The 17740-nt window shown below is 45.0% G+C and overlaps 1 protein-coding gene across 1 annotated transcript in view; it reads right to left on the minus strand.

The window, feature by feature from the left end:
• LOC126194745 (NACHT domain- and WD repeat-containing protein 1) overlaps positions 1-17740 on the minus strand; it is a 633295-nt gene that overhangs the window by 244918 nt on the left and 370637 nt on the right. Inside the window, exon 5 of the mRNA XM_049933012.1 lies at positions 1214-1453. Within this exon, the coding sequence (XP_049788969.1) occupies positions 1214-1453 (240 nt within the window). The remainder of the gene's footprint in view (positions 1-1213; positions 1454-17740) is intronic.

Below are 17740 nucleotides of genomic sequence, written 5' to 3' on the forward strand. Positions count from 1 at the left end.
CGTTTTGGTCCGTGGGCACTCGGCCACCTGGCGCAGCTGCGTGCTACCTCACCCTTCTATGGACTTTCCAGCGGGCTGGTTGCCTCCACCGAACAAAACCTCCTGTGGCCGTCGTGTCTTGAATGTTTGTGTACGCCAGCCTGAACTTTTTAATCTCGGTGCACACTTGCGATTTATTTATTAATTAAGTGGAAATATATAAAATTGACTCTATCGAGTTTGGGCTCGAATGAAACGTCTTGATACGCAGAATACGATGGCGAGGTCGGAATATGTAAGAAATAAAGGTCAGGGTATAAGTGTACTTGAACAGACAGTGCACCGGATACTCCTAACGATGGGCTTCCACGGCCCACGACCCTTGCATGTGCCAATGTTAACACCACGACATTGGCAACTATGACTGAAATGGGCACATGACCATCGGCACTGGAAGTTGACGCAGTGACAGACCATTGTATGGTCTAATGAATACAGGTACCTTCTTCATCATGTTGATAGGAGGGCGCGAATCAGTCGTCTTCCAGAAGTACAGCTCCTTGACACCTGTACTGTGGGACTGAGGGACGGAGACAAGTTGCCAGCAGCTCGATTATTCCCTGGCGAACATTCACGTGGATAACTGTGGATACACTGGAACTCGTGCAAGGCACCATGACGTCCAGGTAGTATCGTACACTGGTTGTAGACCACGTACATCTGTTCATGACATGGGCATTTTTCAACAAGATAATGCGCCATTTTACAGAGCCAGGAGTGTGATGAGTCAATCGCGATTTCCAGTTGATGTGCTGGTCCCCCAACTCGCCAGATCTGAAGCTGAATATATCTCAGATGTCACTCAACATGGTGTCAGAGCTAATCAACCTCCTCCTATGAATTTACGGGAGTTAGGTGATGTACTGCAGATGTGGTGCGAACTACCACCAGCGACTTACTAAGGTCTCTTTGTTTCCATGCCACGACGCGTCGCCACAGTTATCCGCGGCAAAGGCGAACATACCAGCTATCAAGCAGGTAGTCATAATGTTCTGGCTGGTCAGTGTACAACCATAACATCGATGGATGTGGAAAACCCCCTGAAAGCCACATTCAGGCCGGACGACTCGCCATCTCTCGCCTGTGCCCAGGAAGTGGCGCGTCAGCTATGGGGGGGGGGGGGGGTCTTCTGTTAGCAAAACATCTTGTACGATCAGAGCGAGCAGGCGCGTACCTTGCGAGTCGGCGGCGCAGACGTAGAGCGCGATCTTGCGGCAGCGCGGGGCGACCCTGGCGGCGGCGACGTGTCCCAGCAGCAGGTGGCGCGCGCCCTCAGGCAGGCGGCGCACCTCGGGCGGCAGCTGCAGCGCCGCCGACGACGGCGTCGCCGAGCAGGGCGCCGCCGAGGACGGCGGGCCGCGCTCAGAGTCCCGCGGGCTCTGCGCCGGCGGCGACGACAGCGACATCGAGTCCGCTGCAACAGCCAGCTCGCCGTCACTGCCGGCACTCCTCCCCAGCAAGAAACAAGATCCACTACTGTTACGTCTGCCACAGACGGCCCCTGCCAGGCAGACTGCACTCAAGACACCCCTGTGTACCATATATCATACACAAACACTTGCAGGTGCAACCAAGAGGAAAACAATTCTTCAAAACAAACAGAACTTGCTAGAGACTAATGCGAACCTTTTTCTGCAGAGGCCGCCTCACAGATACAGGGCAAGTTGGAGTACTCCGCCGACCGCCGCCGGCTTTATAAGGCCAGCGCAGCAGCAGTACAGCCAGTTCCTCGCCGAGCTAGGACCAGCTCCGACAGACCTCACCGACGCTCTTGAATGGTCGTCTACAAGTTATTTGTTTTTGTGTGTATATAGTGACTGTTCGAGAAGTGTAGTTCAGTTTCAATAAACGACATTATACTGAGTGTTTTACAATACTGAGTATTCTCCAACTACTTTCGATAAAATTTCCGTACTAAAGTATTACACCACCCTAACTTTCCCTTCCGAGGCATTCGTTTGTGTGGATCATGCTACTCTCTTCGAAAAATTTCGATTTGCACACAGCTGGTTTGTATCATACTCAACAAAAAGAATGCAAAAAGTTGGTCTGAATAATTCGAACAATGCTGCAAGGTGAGAAACTTTTAGTGGTTGGGGGCAAATCACAACAGGAATCCAACAAGGTTGATTTTTAGGTCCACACCTATTCCTTATCGAGTACGATTCTTATTAACGTTTACAAAACCTCCGAAGCTACAGGGTTTCAATTATGGAACTAACACTGCTGGCCATTAAAATTGATACACCAAGAAGAATTGAAAATGATAAACGGGTAATCATTGGACAAATATTTTATACTAGAACTGACATGTGATTACATTTTCACGCAATTTGAGTGCATAGATCCTGAAAAATTAGTACCCAGAACAACCACCTCTAGCCGTAATAATGGCCTTGAAACTCCTGGGCATTGAGTCAAACAGAGCTTGGATGGCGTTTACAGGTACAGCTGCTCATGCAGCTTCAACACGATACCACAGTTCATCAAGAGTAGTGACTGGCATATTGTGACCAGCCAGTTGCTCGGCCACCATTGACCAGACGTTTTCAATTGGTGAGAGATCTGGAGAATGTGTTGGCCAGGGTAGCAGTCGAACATTTTCTGTATCCAGAAAGGCCAATACATGACCTGCAACATGCGGTCGTGCATTATCCTGCTGAAATGTAGGGTTTTGCAGGGATCGAATGAAGGGTAGAGCCACAGGTCGTAACACATCTGAACTGTAACGCCCACTGTTCAAAGTGCCGTCAATGCGAACAAGATGTCACCGAGACGTGTAACAAATGGCACCCCATACCATCACGCCGGGTGATACGCTAGTATGGCGATGGCGAATACACGCTTCCAATGTGCGTTCACCGCGATGTCGCCAAACACGGATGCGGCCATCATCATGCTGTAAACAGGACCCGGATTCATCCGAAAAAATGACGTTTTTCCATTCGTGCACCCAGGTTCGTCGTTGAGTACACCATCGCAGACGCTCCTGTCTGTGATACAGCGTCAAGGGTAGACGCAGCCATGGTCTCCGAGCTGATAGTCCATGCTTCTGCAAACGTCGTCGAACGGTTGTTGTCTTGCAAACGTCCCCATCTGTTGACTCAGGGATCGAGACGCGGCTGCACGACCCGTTACAGCAATGCGGATAAGATGCCTGTCATCTCGACCGCTAGTGATACGAGGCCGTTGGGATCCAGCACGGCGTTCCGCACTACCCTCCAGAACCCACAGATTCCATATTCTGCTAACAGTCATTGGATCTCGACCAACGCAAGCAGCAATGTCGCGATACGATAAACCGCAATCGCGATAGGCTACAATCCGACCTTTATCAAAGTCGGAAACGTGATGGTACGCATTTCTCCACCTTACACGAGGCATCACAACAACGTTTCACCAGGTAACGCCATTCAACTGCTGTTTGTGTATGAGAAATCGGTTGGAAACTTTCCTCATGTCAGCACGTTGTAGGTGTCGCCACTAGCGCCAACCTTTTGTGAATGCTATGAAAAGCTAACCATTTGCATATCACAGCATCTGCTTCTTGTCCGGTAAATTTCGCGTATGTAGCACGTCATCGTCGTGCTGTAGCAATTTTAATGGCCAGTAGTGTATATGAAAGAAAATCGTCATAACTTCTCAACGGTTTGCATTAGGACGTTCAAACTGCGCGGTTGGCCGCGGGGCATGATAAGAATTAGTATGCGCTGTATGGTTTGGTTTAGCGACCAAGCCTACTTTCATTTGGATGGGTTCGTCAATAAGCAAAACGGTGCATTTGGAAAACCGAGAATCCACATTTTGCTATAGAGAAGTCTCTTCACCCTCAACGGCTGATTGTGATGAGTCCAATGTCCGTGTTGTGTCCAGTGTCCAGTCACGGAATAATCGGTGCGATATTCCTTGATGGCACGGTGACTACCGAACGGTACGTGAAGGTTTTGGAAAATGATTTCATTCTCATTATCCAAAGTGACCCTCATTTCGACAAGATGTGGCAAGACGGATCGCGACCCCATCGAAGCAGGAGAGTGTTAGGTGCCCTGGAGGAGCACTTTGGGAACCGCATTTTGACTCTGTGGTACCCACAGGCCACTGGCATGGGCTCGGATTGGCCAGCATGTTCTCCGGATCTGAACGCAAGCGACAATTTTTCGTGGGGGCTATATTAAATACAATGTGTACAAATAACCCCAAAACCATTGCCGAGCTCAAAACAGCCATTCAAGAGGTCACTGACAGCATCGATGTTCCGACACTTCAGTGGGTCATTCAGAATTTCGCTATTCGTCTGCGCCTCCTCATAGCCAATGATGGCAGGCATTTCGAACATATCATCATCTAAATCTGAATGTCTGTAGTGGCGTTTACATCTTGAACAAAATGTGTGCATGCCGTAGTTTGGAACTAATTAGGTTTTTTTCCCATAGAGTTCAATAATTGCTACCCTGTACATAGAAGACGCTGAAACAATTTAATATAAGGTTATTTTACGCATGTTGGATCTTGTGACCTCGGCGGCTGTTAATGATAGTTGTTGAATAACGCACCGAGTCACAAATACTTTAAAATTTTTTGTTTTAGTGCCATAACTGGCTTCGGGCTACCATGCCCATCTTCAGATGGCTAATACTTCCTTTACACAGATGTTTTGATCAACAGCATGTCGTCTGCTCCACAATGCACAAGATTATTTGAGTATTTATCACCACTCATCAGTTGTTTCATTAATAAAAGTAAACTTACCCGCTTCCATAAAAATGCAAGCCCTTTAGTGTATTGTCATTAATGAAACAACTGACGAATTGGCGCTAAACACTCAAATGTTATTGTGCAATGTGGAGTAGGCGACACGCTATTGATCAAAAATCAGTGTAACGAGAAGTATTAGGCATCTGAAGATGGGCACTAAAATAAAACATTTAAAAACTATTTATGGCTGGTTGCGTCATTCACCAACTAATTTAATGTAAGACATATGTGTCCGCAAATATCGGAAAAATTGCCAGAAGTGGATGTCAACTGTTGAACATACGACGTCACCAGATGACGTACGTCGCCGTACGTGCGGTGGTTGAGCCTATCGGTGTGTCCCACCTGTTCATCCCGACCCAAGACAGGTATTCACGTCGATGTGGCTCTGAGCCTACGCGCGTGACTTTAGCGCATGGAGCTCAGGGTTCGCGTCTTGCGTCTGACAAGCAGTATTTTTTTCATTGCGTCAAGTATTTATGTATTTACACTAAGGTAAGGTTTATTATTTTGTTAACTGCCCACGCTCTCTCCATTGGATACTGCAAAATACAGTGAAAGAAAAAACCTACAGTATTGTGTCACACGTAAAAGTTTCCTAATGCGTCGTTACCATTAAATGACCTACGTTTTCTTCAGTAGAGTATGTCTGCAACCAAAAAGTGAAACGACAGAAGGAAGAAATAAAAAATAAAAACTGCCTTCCTTCGGTTACAGCGAGGACAATAATTTTGTAGCTTTTTCCTTTACGATAGATCACATTTACAGGAGGTAATCGAAATGTGCACCGTTTGCTCCAATGCAAGTATTACACCACTCAATCATCCATTCAAAGTCAAGCCTAACCACTGCACATGCGGCGAGGGACGTCATCTGGTGACGTCACGTATTCAACATTTATCATCTGTTTTTGGGGTATTTCGCAACATTTGCGGCTCTGCGTGTCTTGTATTAAATTATTTATCTCAGCATAATCTAAGTCGCCTTGGGGATGATTAAGCGCTAATGAGAATGACCCTGTATATGTGAATGACCTTCCGCTTAACATTCATCAAGCAGAATCGGTACTTTTTGCAGACGATTCTTGTGTCGTAAATTAATAGTGGATCCCATTAGAGAAAAACTAACGTAAGAGATTATTGGTGATGTTTTTCAAAGAATTATTAAGCAGTGCTCTGAAAATGGTCTTCCTCTAAATTTTGACAAAACACTCTGTATTCAATTCTGTACAATAAATAATCATATCAAAATTGACTTAGTAGATGAACAAGTGTCAATAAACAGGATAGAACGCTCCAAATTTTTGGGTGTACAAACTGATGAAAACATGAAATGGAAGAAGCATGTTACAGAACTCTTCGAATAGTTAGGTTCAAATGCTTATGCTCTTCGCATAACTGCTAGTCTTGCATGCAAATCAATGAACATTGTAGCATATCTTTCATATTACCACTCAATGTCTAATGGAATTACTTTCTTGAATAATATATGATTTTGGAAGAAAATATTGACTGCACAAAAGCAGGAAGTTACAGTTGTGTGTGTTCGCCCACAGTCGTTATATAGGTAGCTGTGGCAGAAGTTAGGCACTTTAGCTGCACATCCACAATTCATATACTCGTTAGTGAAATGCGTCATAAATAATCCATCAAAATTTGAGAAGAATTTTGATATCCACGCACAAATGCTACAAGAAAAAAATGACCTTTATTACCCACTGTTAAAGCTGTTAGTTGCTGAGAAAGAGCATAATTTTTTTGATCATTTGATAAAATGTTTGATAGGAAGGAAAGCAAGTTTTAAGTCTAACCTAAAACCATTTCTTCTTAACAAATCTTTGTATTCCATGGTGATTTTTTTAAATGTAGTTGAGTGAGTACGACTAATAATATCTTCATAAATGTTAACACTTATTACGTATACATATCCTGTAAACTGACTTGTTCCACATCTGTTCGATAAAAGAATCATTCGAATGATCTGTAGTACATGTAACTTATGAACTAGCTGTAGAACTGACGTGAAGCGTCGCCTGGTGTGAGGATCATTTTAAAAGTAATGACCTATTAAACTGATCAGCCGCGCAACTCCCCCCCCCCCACCCACCCCGCCCTCCCCACCCCCACTTGTACTAGCGTGTCATATAGCTTCCTAAACATTGGCACCAGTTTGACGCGAACATCGGGCAGGAACGTCCATTTATTATTTGTTCACGATCTCACCTCCGACCGTAACTGCACCCTCCACAAGCCGAGGATTAAATACCACATTCGGCCATCGGTGCACACGACATCTTGCATCAACTGAAAAGAGACAAAATCACGACCAGGAGGCATACCAAACGCCTCCAGTCAACTACTGTCCAATTTCTATGCTGCCTGACCCATTGAAAGCGAACAGCTGTATGTGTCGAGAAGTTATCGACTCCAAATGTGAACTGCATGCTGTTCCCTTCTCTGTGTTTGCTAGGAAACTGGTTGGGACGGACCTGAATTCACTGACAGCAGTGATTCTTACTCGGTCGTTGAAAACGCGTGACTCTCTCTTTGTACCCTTGCTGGTCAGAATCTTTTTATGGCCACTGTTCGTATGCAGTGTTACACGGGACACAAGTTGTCGCAGACACGTTGAGCAGTTCACGTTGCTACAGCAATAAATCCGGCAGTTTCATTCATAGTGTGGTCAGGGGTACGTCGAAACACGTTAGCTCCTACTGTCGTTATGCTCCATGTCGGCCAATGTCACTGCGTTGACTCCAAACAATGTACTGAACCACACTCTGCAATTCGGTCCACGACTTGTATGTTAACCGGGGGCCTAGAAACGACGGAGAGACTCCTTCCCCGCCGCAGCTGCATTGGTCCACAACCCCATGACGACTACCGCAGTCCACTTCACCCCTCCACCGCCCCACACCAAACCACTCTTTCAGAGTTATTGTGCGTTTCGGCCCCCTGTGGATCCCCCCCAGGGAACGTCTCACACCAGACGAGTGTAACCCCTATGTTTGCGTGGTAGAGTAATGGTGGTGTACGCGTACATGGAGAACTTGTTTGCGCAGCAGTGTCGCTGAGGCGGAATAAGGGGAACCAGCCCGCATTCGCCGAGGCAGATGGAGAACCGCCGAAAAACCATCCACAGACTGGCCGGCTCACCGGACCTCGACACACGTCCGCCGGGCGGATTCGTGCCGGGGACCAGGCGCTCCTTCCCAATCCGGAAAGCCGTGAGTTAGACCGCACGGCTAACCGGCCTGGTGATCCATGACTTACGACAGCATTGGAAGCATACATGACTGGTTACACCATCTACAGCGTTTCAAAGCAGTTTAGTACATTAAAAGCATGGCTAATATTTTGTCCCATGAACTTACTGACAATATGGCACCAAGGCTGGTGTCAGAACCCGGATTCCTTGCTCACTAGGCACATGTGCTAATCACTACGACACCCTGCCACAGTGGCTTTGCGAAACTGCACGAACTACCATAGCACGTAGTAGACTGAAGCATGAACGGGAATTTGGATTGAGAAGGGACGGGTGCGAGGTAGCTGGTGCGGTGATGCAAAAAGATGGTACCAGCGTGGCGTATCCCACACTGGATAAAAATTTATCTTCATTGCTTCAGTCCACAAATATTCATCATACATGTTTGAGACTCGGAAAGGTCTCTGAAACCATATAGTTTCATTTGCAAGCGGTATCTGTCTGTCAATGATAATGACCATTTCCATCCCTACATTTTTGTGTGCCCCACAATCGTCGTGTGCATATCAGAGACAAGTCAGGAATGTCTCACTCGTTCGTCTCCAGGCCAGTTTTCACATATAGTGGACTAATTAACCCAGAATATTGTGTACTGTGTTAAGTTCCGTTTCCATGTGTTTCTAGAAGGTGGCGACATATTTCGGGTAAAAATTCCGCCGTCAGTCGTCAGTGAATCGCAACCAGTTTGTAATATTAGTTGTGCTTCAAGAACGTAGCGTCTACATCAGTAGTCCCCAACCTTGAGGTAACTGAAGCGGCTGTGGACGAGCGGTTCTAGGCGCTTCAGTCCGGAACCGCGCTGCTGCTACGGTCGCAGGTTCGAATCCTGCCTCGGGCATAGATGTGTGTGCTGTCCTTAGGTTAGTTAGGTTCAAGTAGTTCCAAGTCTAGAGGACTGATGACCTCAGATGTTAAGTCTTGTAGTGCTTAGAGCCATTTGAACCTTGAGGTAATTACCTCTGCGGAGGGAAGGTCGGGATTAAAGTGTAACTTTCAGAGGGATAGCAACAAAACTATTTTTAAAGGAGCATTATTATTATACGAGGGTTGGAATTTTAATAGTGGCAACTATTTGTTTACATCTCGTACAAAACAGATACGTGTTTCAAAGTTTTACTGACCTTCAAAGTAGACACCAACATTGTGTATGACCCGTTGCCAGCGAAGTGGAAGTCGAAGGATAATCTTAGCAGTGCCAGTTGCGTCGACAATTCGAGCGGAACGGTCTATTGCCGAACGAATTTGTAGCAATTCTGAAGCGAATGGAGTGAAGTGTTTCCTTCAGTTTAGATATCGAGCTGAACTCACGAGGGCTTAAGTCAGGGGAGTGCTGTAGGTGGTGTTGCATTTAGCAGCCCCATCAGTCAAACAAATTAGTAACAGAATGAGATTTTCACTCTGCAGCGGAGTGTGCGCTGATATGAAACTTCCTGACCGATTAAAACTGTATGCCGGACCGAGACTCGAAGTCGGGACGTCTCATTCTGGAAACATCAGGCAGGCTGTGGTTAAGCCATGTCTCCGCAATATCCTTTCTTCCAGGAGTGCTAGTTCTACAAGGTTCGCAGAAGAGCTTCTGTGAAGTTTGGAGGGTAGGAGACGAGGTACTGGCAGAATTGAAGCTGTGAGGACGGGTCGTGAGTCGTGCTTGGGTAGCTCAGTTGGTAGAGCACTTGCCCGCGGACCGCGGGCATGGATGTTTGTGATGTCCTTAGGTTAGTTAGGTTTAACTAGTTCTAAGTTCTAGGGGACTAATGACCTCAGCAGTTGAGTCCCATAGTGCTGAGAGCCATTTTTTGAACTTGCCCGCGGAAGGCAAAGGTCCCGAGTTCGAGTCTCGATCCGGCATACAGTTTTAATCTGTCAGGAAGTTTCAAAGTAGTAACAGCTTGCGCTGTACGTGCTTGAGCATTGTCCTGCTAAATGATGTTCAGCTCTTGCAGAAAGTGTCATCACTTTTGTCTCTAAGCTGGTGTAGGTTGTGTTCCAAAAACGAACAGCATAGAGACAGAAGTGATGACGCTTTATGCAGGACCTGACCATCATTTTGCAGGACAATGCTCAAGGACGCAGAGTGCAAGCTGTAACTGATTTTTTTGACTGATGGGGCTGCTAAGTGCTATACCACCTACTGCACTCCCCTGACTTACGCCCTTGTGAGTTGAGCTCGATTTCTAAACTGAAGGAAACACTTTACTCCATTCGCTTCAGAACTGCTACAAATTCTTGGAAGGAGAGACAGCATTGGTCGTATATTTTTGTTTATTATCGCAAAATCGATTTTCGGTCACTTAGTGACCATCTTCAGTGCTGTAATATATAACTTAAATTAGTAAGCACTGGTGTCAATAAGCTTACGGCGATCACATAGAGTGATCACATAGAGTCTATGTGATCGCCGTAAGCTTATTGACACCAGTGCTTACTAATTTAAGTTATATATTGCAGCACTGAAGATGGTCACTAAGTGACCGAAAATCGATTTTGCGATAATAAACAAAAATATACGACCAATGCTGTCCATCCTTCCAAGTATACCCATTATCTGGTCGTAGTGCACAGGACACTATGGAGTCGCCAATCAATGCTGCAAATTCGTTGGGCAATAGACCGTTCCGCTCGAACTGTCGACGCAACTGGCACTGCTAAGACTATCCTTCGACTTCCACATCGCTGGCAACGGGCTATACACAATGTTGGTGTCTACTTTGAAGGTCAGTAAAACTTTGAAAGACGTATCTATTCTGTACGAGATGTAAACAAATAGTTGCCACTATTAAAGTTCCAACCCTCGTAGCTATTTCGTAAGACTGTAATACTGATTACGAAAGTTACCAGTAATTACGTTTTTTTTTCAAATACTAGCTTTAACACGTGACACAATGTGGTGGAGGTGAAACAAATTTATGAACGACATCTTCCTTACCTAGATGCCTCTTTAACCACATAATTTTTGTTTCCTACCATGCATCTATGAAAGTTAAATTTACACAAGTTTTCTTAAATATCTCATGAAAATGCCTTCTCCATGTTGTAGGTAGTTCTCACAATCGACAAGGAATTGCTTCACTTTTCACTTCGCGATAGATCAACTAATTACAGTACAGCAGAAACTATGTAATAGCTACTACACTGTTGTATGGTCTACACAGTATTATTATTGTTGGAAGTGGTAGCAGTAGCGGTATTAATGGAATTGTTCAGGCACAACGCGTTGGCAGCCTGAATTCTTCTAGTTTCTGCCAATGCAGAAGTAATGAGTCCACCATTAAAATGATTTACAAACACTAGGAGTAAGTATGGTGCACACAGTTTAATTTGGGTCATTTTTAATGAGGCTGTGAGAAGCAAGATTTGATGGGGACGGGGGTGGTGCAGAGGAAACATGTTTTGTACCAAGTAACTACCGTTTACGCGGATAGTTAACTTTCTTTTCTGAAAGAAGAGTTGTAGGTAGCACTCGCGAAGCGCTGACAATTGCTTCGAAAATGTACACAAAAGAAGAGTCTGAGAAGAAAGCAGCTCAAATGGTCTCAGGGAAGAAGGAGAACTCATTAATTTGTGGTTCAGTAAGATACCTATAAATACTAAACACCATTTATCTTCCGTTATTTTAAAAATTAAAGTGTTCAACGAAAATCGTTTTAATTCTTAATTTTACTTAGGCACCAATATTGATAATGGCCGCGGAGTAGGGATTGGGGGGGAGGGGGGGGGGTTGGGGCGAGGAAAGTGCGAGGGGGGTACTGTAGCTGTAGCCGACCGTGCAGCACAGTCAGTGCTCGAGCTGTATCACAGACACTGCCTCTTCCTTGGTCAACAGTTGAAAATATTGTACAGTGATCGCACTGAGGGATAATGTTCCCGGATAGGCTGGAAACCACTGATCTAGTCTCTTGAACACCGCGCAGTAGTGCTGTTCTTCTCAGCCAAGGGACTATTAGTCATAAAATATGTCATGTATATGATAGGAGCTGTATTGTAAGGAAAACTGAGCGCATTTGCATACAGGACTTCAACAAATGACGAGGAAGAATAACAAACAGGGATCATCCTTATCGCGTTGCGTAGTTTATCACATTGAAAAGGGTGAAATAAATGATACATGAAGATGGTCGAAAGGAGCTCTACAATATGGCGTGCGCCCTTGGTTGTTCACATGGATCTGCATTCGACATTATTCGAAATAGGTCGAATTTTGACGAATTTTGTGCTCATTGTGAGCCCTGCTAGTTGACTACAGATGGAACAGAATAGCTCTGCCCATGCAGCACATCATTATAGTAGAGAAGGGTCTCTAGCCCTTCAGTACTTCACCATTCGACGACGCTCTGGAGCTAATATTCCCCCGAGAGATGTAGGTATAAATTGGTTTGTTGGGTATGCTCGTATGGAAATGGCAGGAATGTTGTTTTTAAATCTTCTTCTTCTTCCTTGTTACATAGGTACTGGCAAAGTTAGTGACAGCTGGTAGCCGCTTGCCCTATCTGACTGCACTACTTCCCCCCCCCCCCCCCCCCCTCAACGGTACGGATTTTGTCTACCCCACCTGTCTGCGTCCAGACTAAATCTCATGCTCAAATGTGAGAACGTTTCCTAAATGTTTGCTTAACATCTGCAGTATGTAATCAAAAGTATACGGACACCCCCGACTTCAAACGTGGTCAGGTGATTGGTGTCACATGTGTCATACGTCTGTACGCGAAATTTACACGGTCCTAAACATTGCTAGGTACACTGTTTCCGATGTGATAGTGAAGTGGAAACGTGAAGGACACGTACAGAACAAAAGCGTACAGGCCGGCCCCGTCTGTTGACTGACAGAGACCGCCGACAGTTGAAGAGGGTCGTAATGTATAATACGCAGACATCTATCCAGATCATCACACAGGAATTCCTAACTGCATCAGGATCCACGGCACGCACTATGACAATTATGCGGGAGGTGAGAAAACTTGTATTTCATGGTCGAGCGGCTGCTCATAATGCACACATCACGAAGGTAAATGCCAAACGACGCCTCGCTTGGTGTAAGCAGCGTAAACGTTGGACGATTGAACAGTGGAAAAACGTTGTGTAGAGTGACGAGTCACGGTACACAATGTGGCGATCCGATAGCAGGGTGAGGGTATGGCGAATGCCCGATGAAAGTCGTCTGCCAGCGTGTGTAGTGCCAACAGTAAAATTCGGAGGCAGTGGTATTATGGCGTGGTCGTGTTTTCCATGGAGGGGGCTTGCACCCTTTGTTGTTCTGCGTGGCACTATCACAGAAGAGGCCTACATTGATGTATTAAGCACCTTCTTGCATCCTAATGTGGAAAAGAAATTCGGGGATGGCGATTGCATCTTTGAACACGACCGAGCACCTGTTCATAATGCACGGCCTGTGGCGGAGTGGTTACACGACAGTAACATCCCAGTAATGGACTGGCCTGCACAGAGTCATGACCTAAATCCTATAGAACACCTTTGGGGTGTTTTGGAACGCCGATTTCGTGCCAGGCCTCGCTGACAGACATCGATACCTCTCCTCAGTGCAGCACTCCTTGAAGAATGGACTGCCATTCCCCAAGAAAACTTCTAGCACCTGATTGAACGTATGCCTGCAAGAGAGGAAGCTGTTATCAAGCCAAAGGGTGGACAAACACCACACTGAATTCCAGAATTACCGATGGAGGGCGCCACGAACTTGTAAGTCAGTTTCAGCCAGGTGTCATGATAATTTTGATCACATAGTGTATCTGAGGAGGGACGTAACCACCAGACTGGTATTTACTAGGTGCATGTTGGAAAGCCGGCCGGTGTGGCCGAGCGGTTCTAGGCGCTTTAGTCTGGAACCGCGCGACTGCTATGGTCGCAAGTTCGAATCCTGCCTCGGGCATGGATGTGTGTGAAGTCCTTAGGTTAGGTTTAAGTAGTTCTAAGTTCTAGGGGACTGATTACCTCAGATGTTAAGTCCCATAGTGCTCAGAGCCATTTGAACCATTTTTTTGCATGTTGGAAACAGCCTAAAAACCAGAGTGATCGGCTCTCCAACCATCGTCATTATTACGCGAGGCGGTTCTATCCGGGACTGGTTCGCCGCCCAGAATCGCTGAAGCGGTACGTTACCGAGTTCGGCTATGCTGGTCTTTTATTGTTCCGAAATCTGGCATACATGAAATAAAATAGTTTTATATAGGTGTGATAGGCTACACCTTTGAAATAATACTTAGAGAACATATGAAAGTCCAAAATCAGTTTCTGTGGAACAAATGGAAACTTGTAGTATTGTACTTTAGATATAGACCTAAAACATTCCTCTCTCTGAGAACAGCAACTTATGGGTGGATGTGGTTGCCTTGCTCCACCTTTTGAACTGACTTAATCAGCAAGTTGTAGTTGGGTTAGAGCTTAATGTTAATGCTTCACACATATAAATCGTTACCAGAAGCAAGATAAGCGATAAACACAGAAAAAAGATCCTGGAACTGATAGAGGACTTATCGTTTAAAGGGGGTTTAAAGGGCTCTGAGCACTATGGGACTTAACATCTGAGGTCATCAGTCCCCTAGAACTTAGAACTACTTAAACCTAACTAACCTAACAACATCACACACATCCATGCCCGAGGCAGGATTCGAACCTGCGACCGTAGCAGTCACGCGGTTCGGGACTGAAGTGCCTAGAACCGCACGGCCACCGCGGCCGGCCGAGGACTTATCGTGTCCATAGCGAAACGCTTAATTATATTTATTGATATTCGAAATTATTATTTTAATTACGAAATTATATTTCTGTACATGGGCGTACCCCCTAGAAGATATTCGCAATTTTTCACTAGTTTACTGTTTTATTTAATAAGAAATGCTGCATGTTTTCTCGGATTGTACAAGTGCATTCTTGTATTTAAAATGCTTATTAAAAGCAGTTTTTCACTGGTTTACTGTTTTATTTAATAAGAAGTGCTGTATGTTGTCTCGAGTCCTTGTTTCCTGAGACTAGAATGACCTGCCCCGCCCCCTCCCCCCTAGTTCCGATCCTGGGTACGCCCTTGTCTCTGTAATCAAAATCGCGAGTCGTGACTACAAAGATATTATATCGGTGAGGCCAATGTCTTTCTCCGTGCTTGTTCTAACTTCATTCCGCACTTATCGGTCGTCTGGATCTTTATGAGCTGTAGAGAGCGGTACGAATTCTGGCTGCTACTCCTGAAATTACGTTATTGCATCGAAAAATATCCGATACTGGATCACTGATTCAGTATTTGAATTTTTAATCATATTTAAATTTTAACGTCATGTTGCGATAATACTGATCTTACTTCATTGTTTAATTAATTCTGTTCCATGTTTTAGAGTTTGTGATGCCTACTTATCAAGCGACCATTGCTGCTGCCGAGAGGTGTTGTGTATTCTGTGAAGCTAACTTGTACAAGCGGCTGTCAATAAGTAATGCAATCCTTTTTTTTCTCGGCCAGTTTCAATTGGAAAAAAGCGTAATTTATTGTGGGACATCGTAGAATAGTCCCAGATCAGCCTCGATAGTTTCATGAAGTTCCGATAGATGGCGCGGGCGGCGTTACACGTAGCCTTCAAAATGGCGTCTTTAACTGCAGTGCTTTCTAAGCAGAGAGCTGTCATTGAGTTTCCTTTGGCGGAAAACCAGAGCATCGCGGATATTCACAGGCGCTTACAGAATGTCTACGGAGATCTGGCAGTGAACTGGCACAAACTTTTCCGATCTCTGCGTGCCGGCCGGCCGCAGACAGCTGTGACTCCTGCAATGTTGGGATGTGCGGTCACTTTCAATCGACTTGCTAGACGGATCACAATGAAACACTTCTCTACTCAACTGGACGTCATAATTTGTTGGTAGTGCTGACACGCTCGATCACCAGTTCCGGTACACTAAGTTATGTGCCCGCTGAGTTCCTCGCCGCTTAACAGAATACCGTAAAGACCAACGAAGGACCATCTGCGGAGAACTGCTTGCGCGTTACGACGTTGATCGTGGGAATTTTTTGTCGAACATCGTCACAAGCGATGAAGCATGGCTTCATCGCTTGGAATCGGAAACAAAACGGCTATCCATGGAGTGGCGCCACACTACCCCAAAAAGAAAACAAAAATTCAAAGCCGCACCCTAAACCAGTAAAGACATGGCGAGGGTCTTCGGGGGCTCCTTCATGTTGCAACGGCAAATTCCGAAGCGTATTGTGCTACCCTCAGAAAATCGAAGAAACGACTTCAGCGCTTCAGCGTGTTCGTCGCAGCAAAACTGGAACTGAACTTCTTCTCCATGACCACGCAAGGCCTCACGCAAATCTGCACACCCGAGAGGAGCTCACAAAATTTCGTTGGACTGTTCTTCCTCATCGATCCTACAACCCGGATCTCACACCTTTCGACTTCCATTGTTTGACACAATGAAGGACGTACTCTTCGGGAAGCAGTAGGTGGATGATGAAAAGATGGTTGATATAACACGACATTGGCTCCGAAGTCGACCTTTAGAGTGGTAACATGCAAGCATACAACAGAGATTATATTGAAAAATAGGATTTTGTAGCCAAAACAGTGGAGAATAATATGGTGTATGGAGAATGATATGGTGTACTGGAATCCTGAATAAACTAAGTTGCTTTCAGAGAAAAACGTGTTGCATTACTTATTAAACGACCGTCGCATGTTAATCCTTGGATCCAAGCAGACATAGATGGCGGACCTGGATGTGTAGCAGAAGAGATGAACTCGAAAGGCAAATTAGAACGTAAAGGAGAGCATTATGTAAACACTATAGACTGTTTTAACCTTTAATTATTGTCAAAATTTGGTTCGATGCTACCTTCAAAGCGACCATGTCACCCCTCTAATAAGGAATATTATTCAAATATCTATTCATTTTTAGTTGATCGTCTTGTTGAAATGATCAGAAAATATATTTAAACACAACAGACTGAAAATTGGAGCCTTAGATTTCTGATCTGATAGTTACACTTTTTAATGTACGCAGCTGAAAAAAGCGGAACTTTGTTTCCTAGCGTCGAGAAGGAAGCGTGATGAATAGTAATTTCTTCTCCACCACCAAAAGCCATTTAAATATTATTAGAAACTAAAACTATTCTTGGTAACCAAATCACTCTTCTAAACTAGAATTCTACTTGAGACATAAAATTTTCTAATCACTCATAATTGTCCTTCAAAATAGAATATCGTAGGAATATTTTCAAAAATAAATATTTTCGGAATATAATCATTGAAGCTAAAAGCTAGTAGTGAATTACAAGTTCCCATGTCGACTGTTTGGAAAGTTTTAAGAAAACGCGTACAACTATGTCAAAAAAAAAAAATTGGTACAAATGGCTCTGAGCACTATGGGACTTAACATCAAGTCATCAATCCCCTAGAACTTCGAACTAGTTAAACCTAACTAACCTAAGGACATCACACACATCCATACCCGAGGCAGGATTCGAACCTGCGACTGTAGTGGTCGCGCGGTTCCAGACTGAAGCGCCTTGAACCGCTTGCCACCAACAGTCGGCTACAACTACGTCCTTACCGTTTACGGTTATTACAGGCTCTAAAGCCAGCAGACCATGGATTACGTGCCAACTTCGCAAACGAAATGTGGTTTCATGACGGTGAAGATTTTCTGGATCATGTTGTCTTCAGTGATGAATCGACCTTTCACCTTA

Source organism: Schistocerca nitens, chromosome 7 (genome assembly GCF_023898315.1).
Source record: "Schistocerca nitens isolate TAMUIC-IGC-003100 chromosome 7, iqSchNite1.1, whole genome shotgun sequence".
In the NCBI taxonomy this organism is placed as follows: domain Eukaryota; kingdom Metazoa; phylum Arthropoda; class Insecta; order Orthoptera; family Acrididae; genus Schistocerca; species Schistocerca nitens.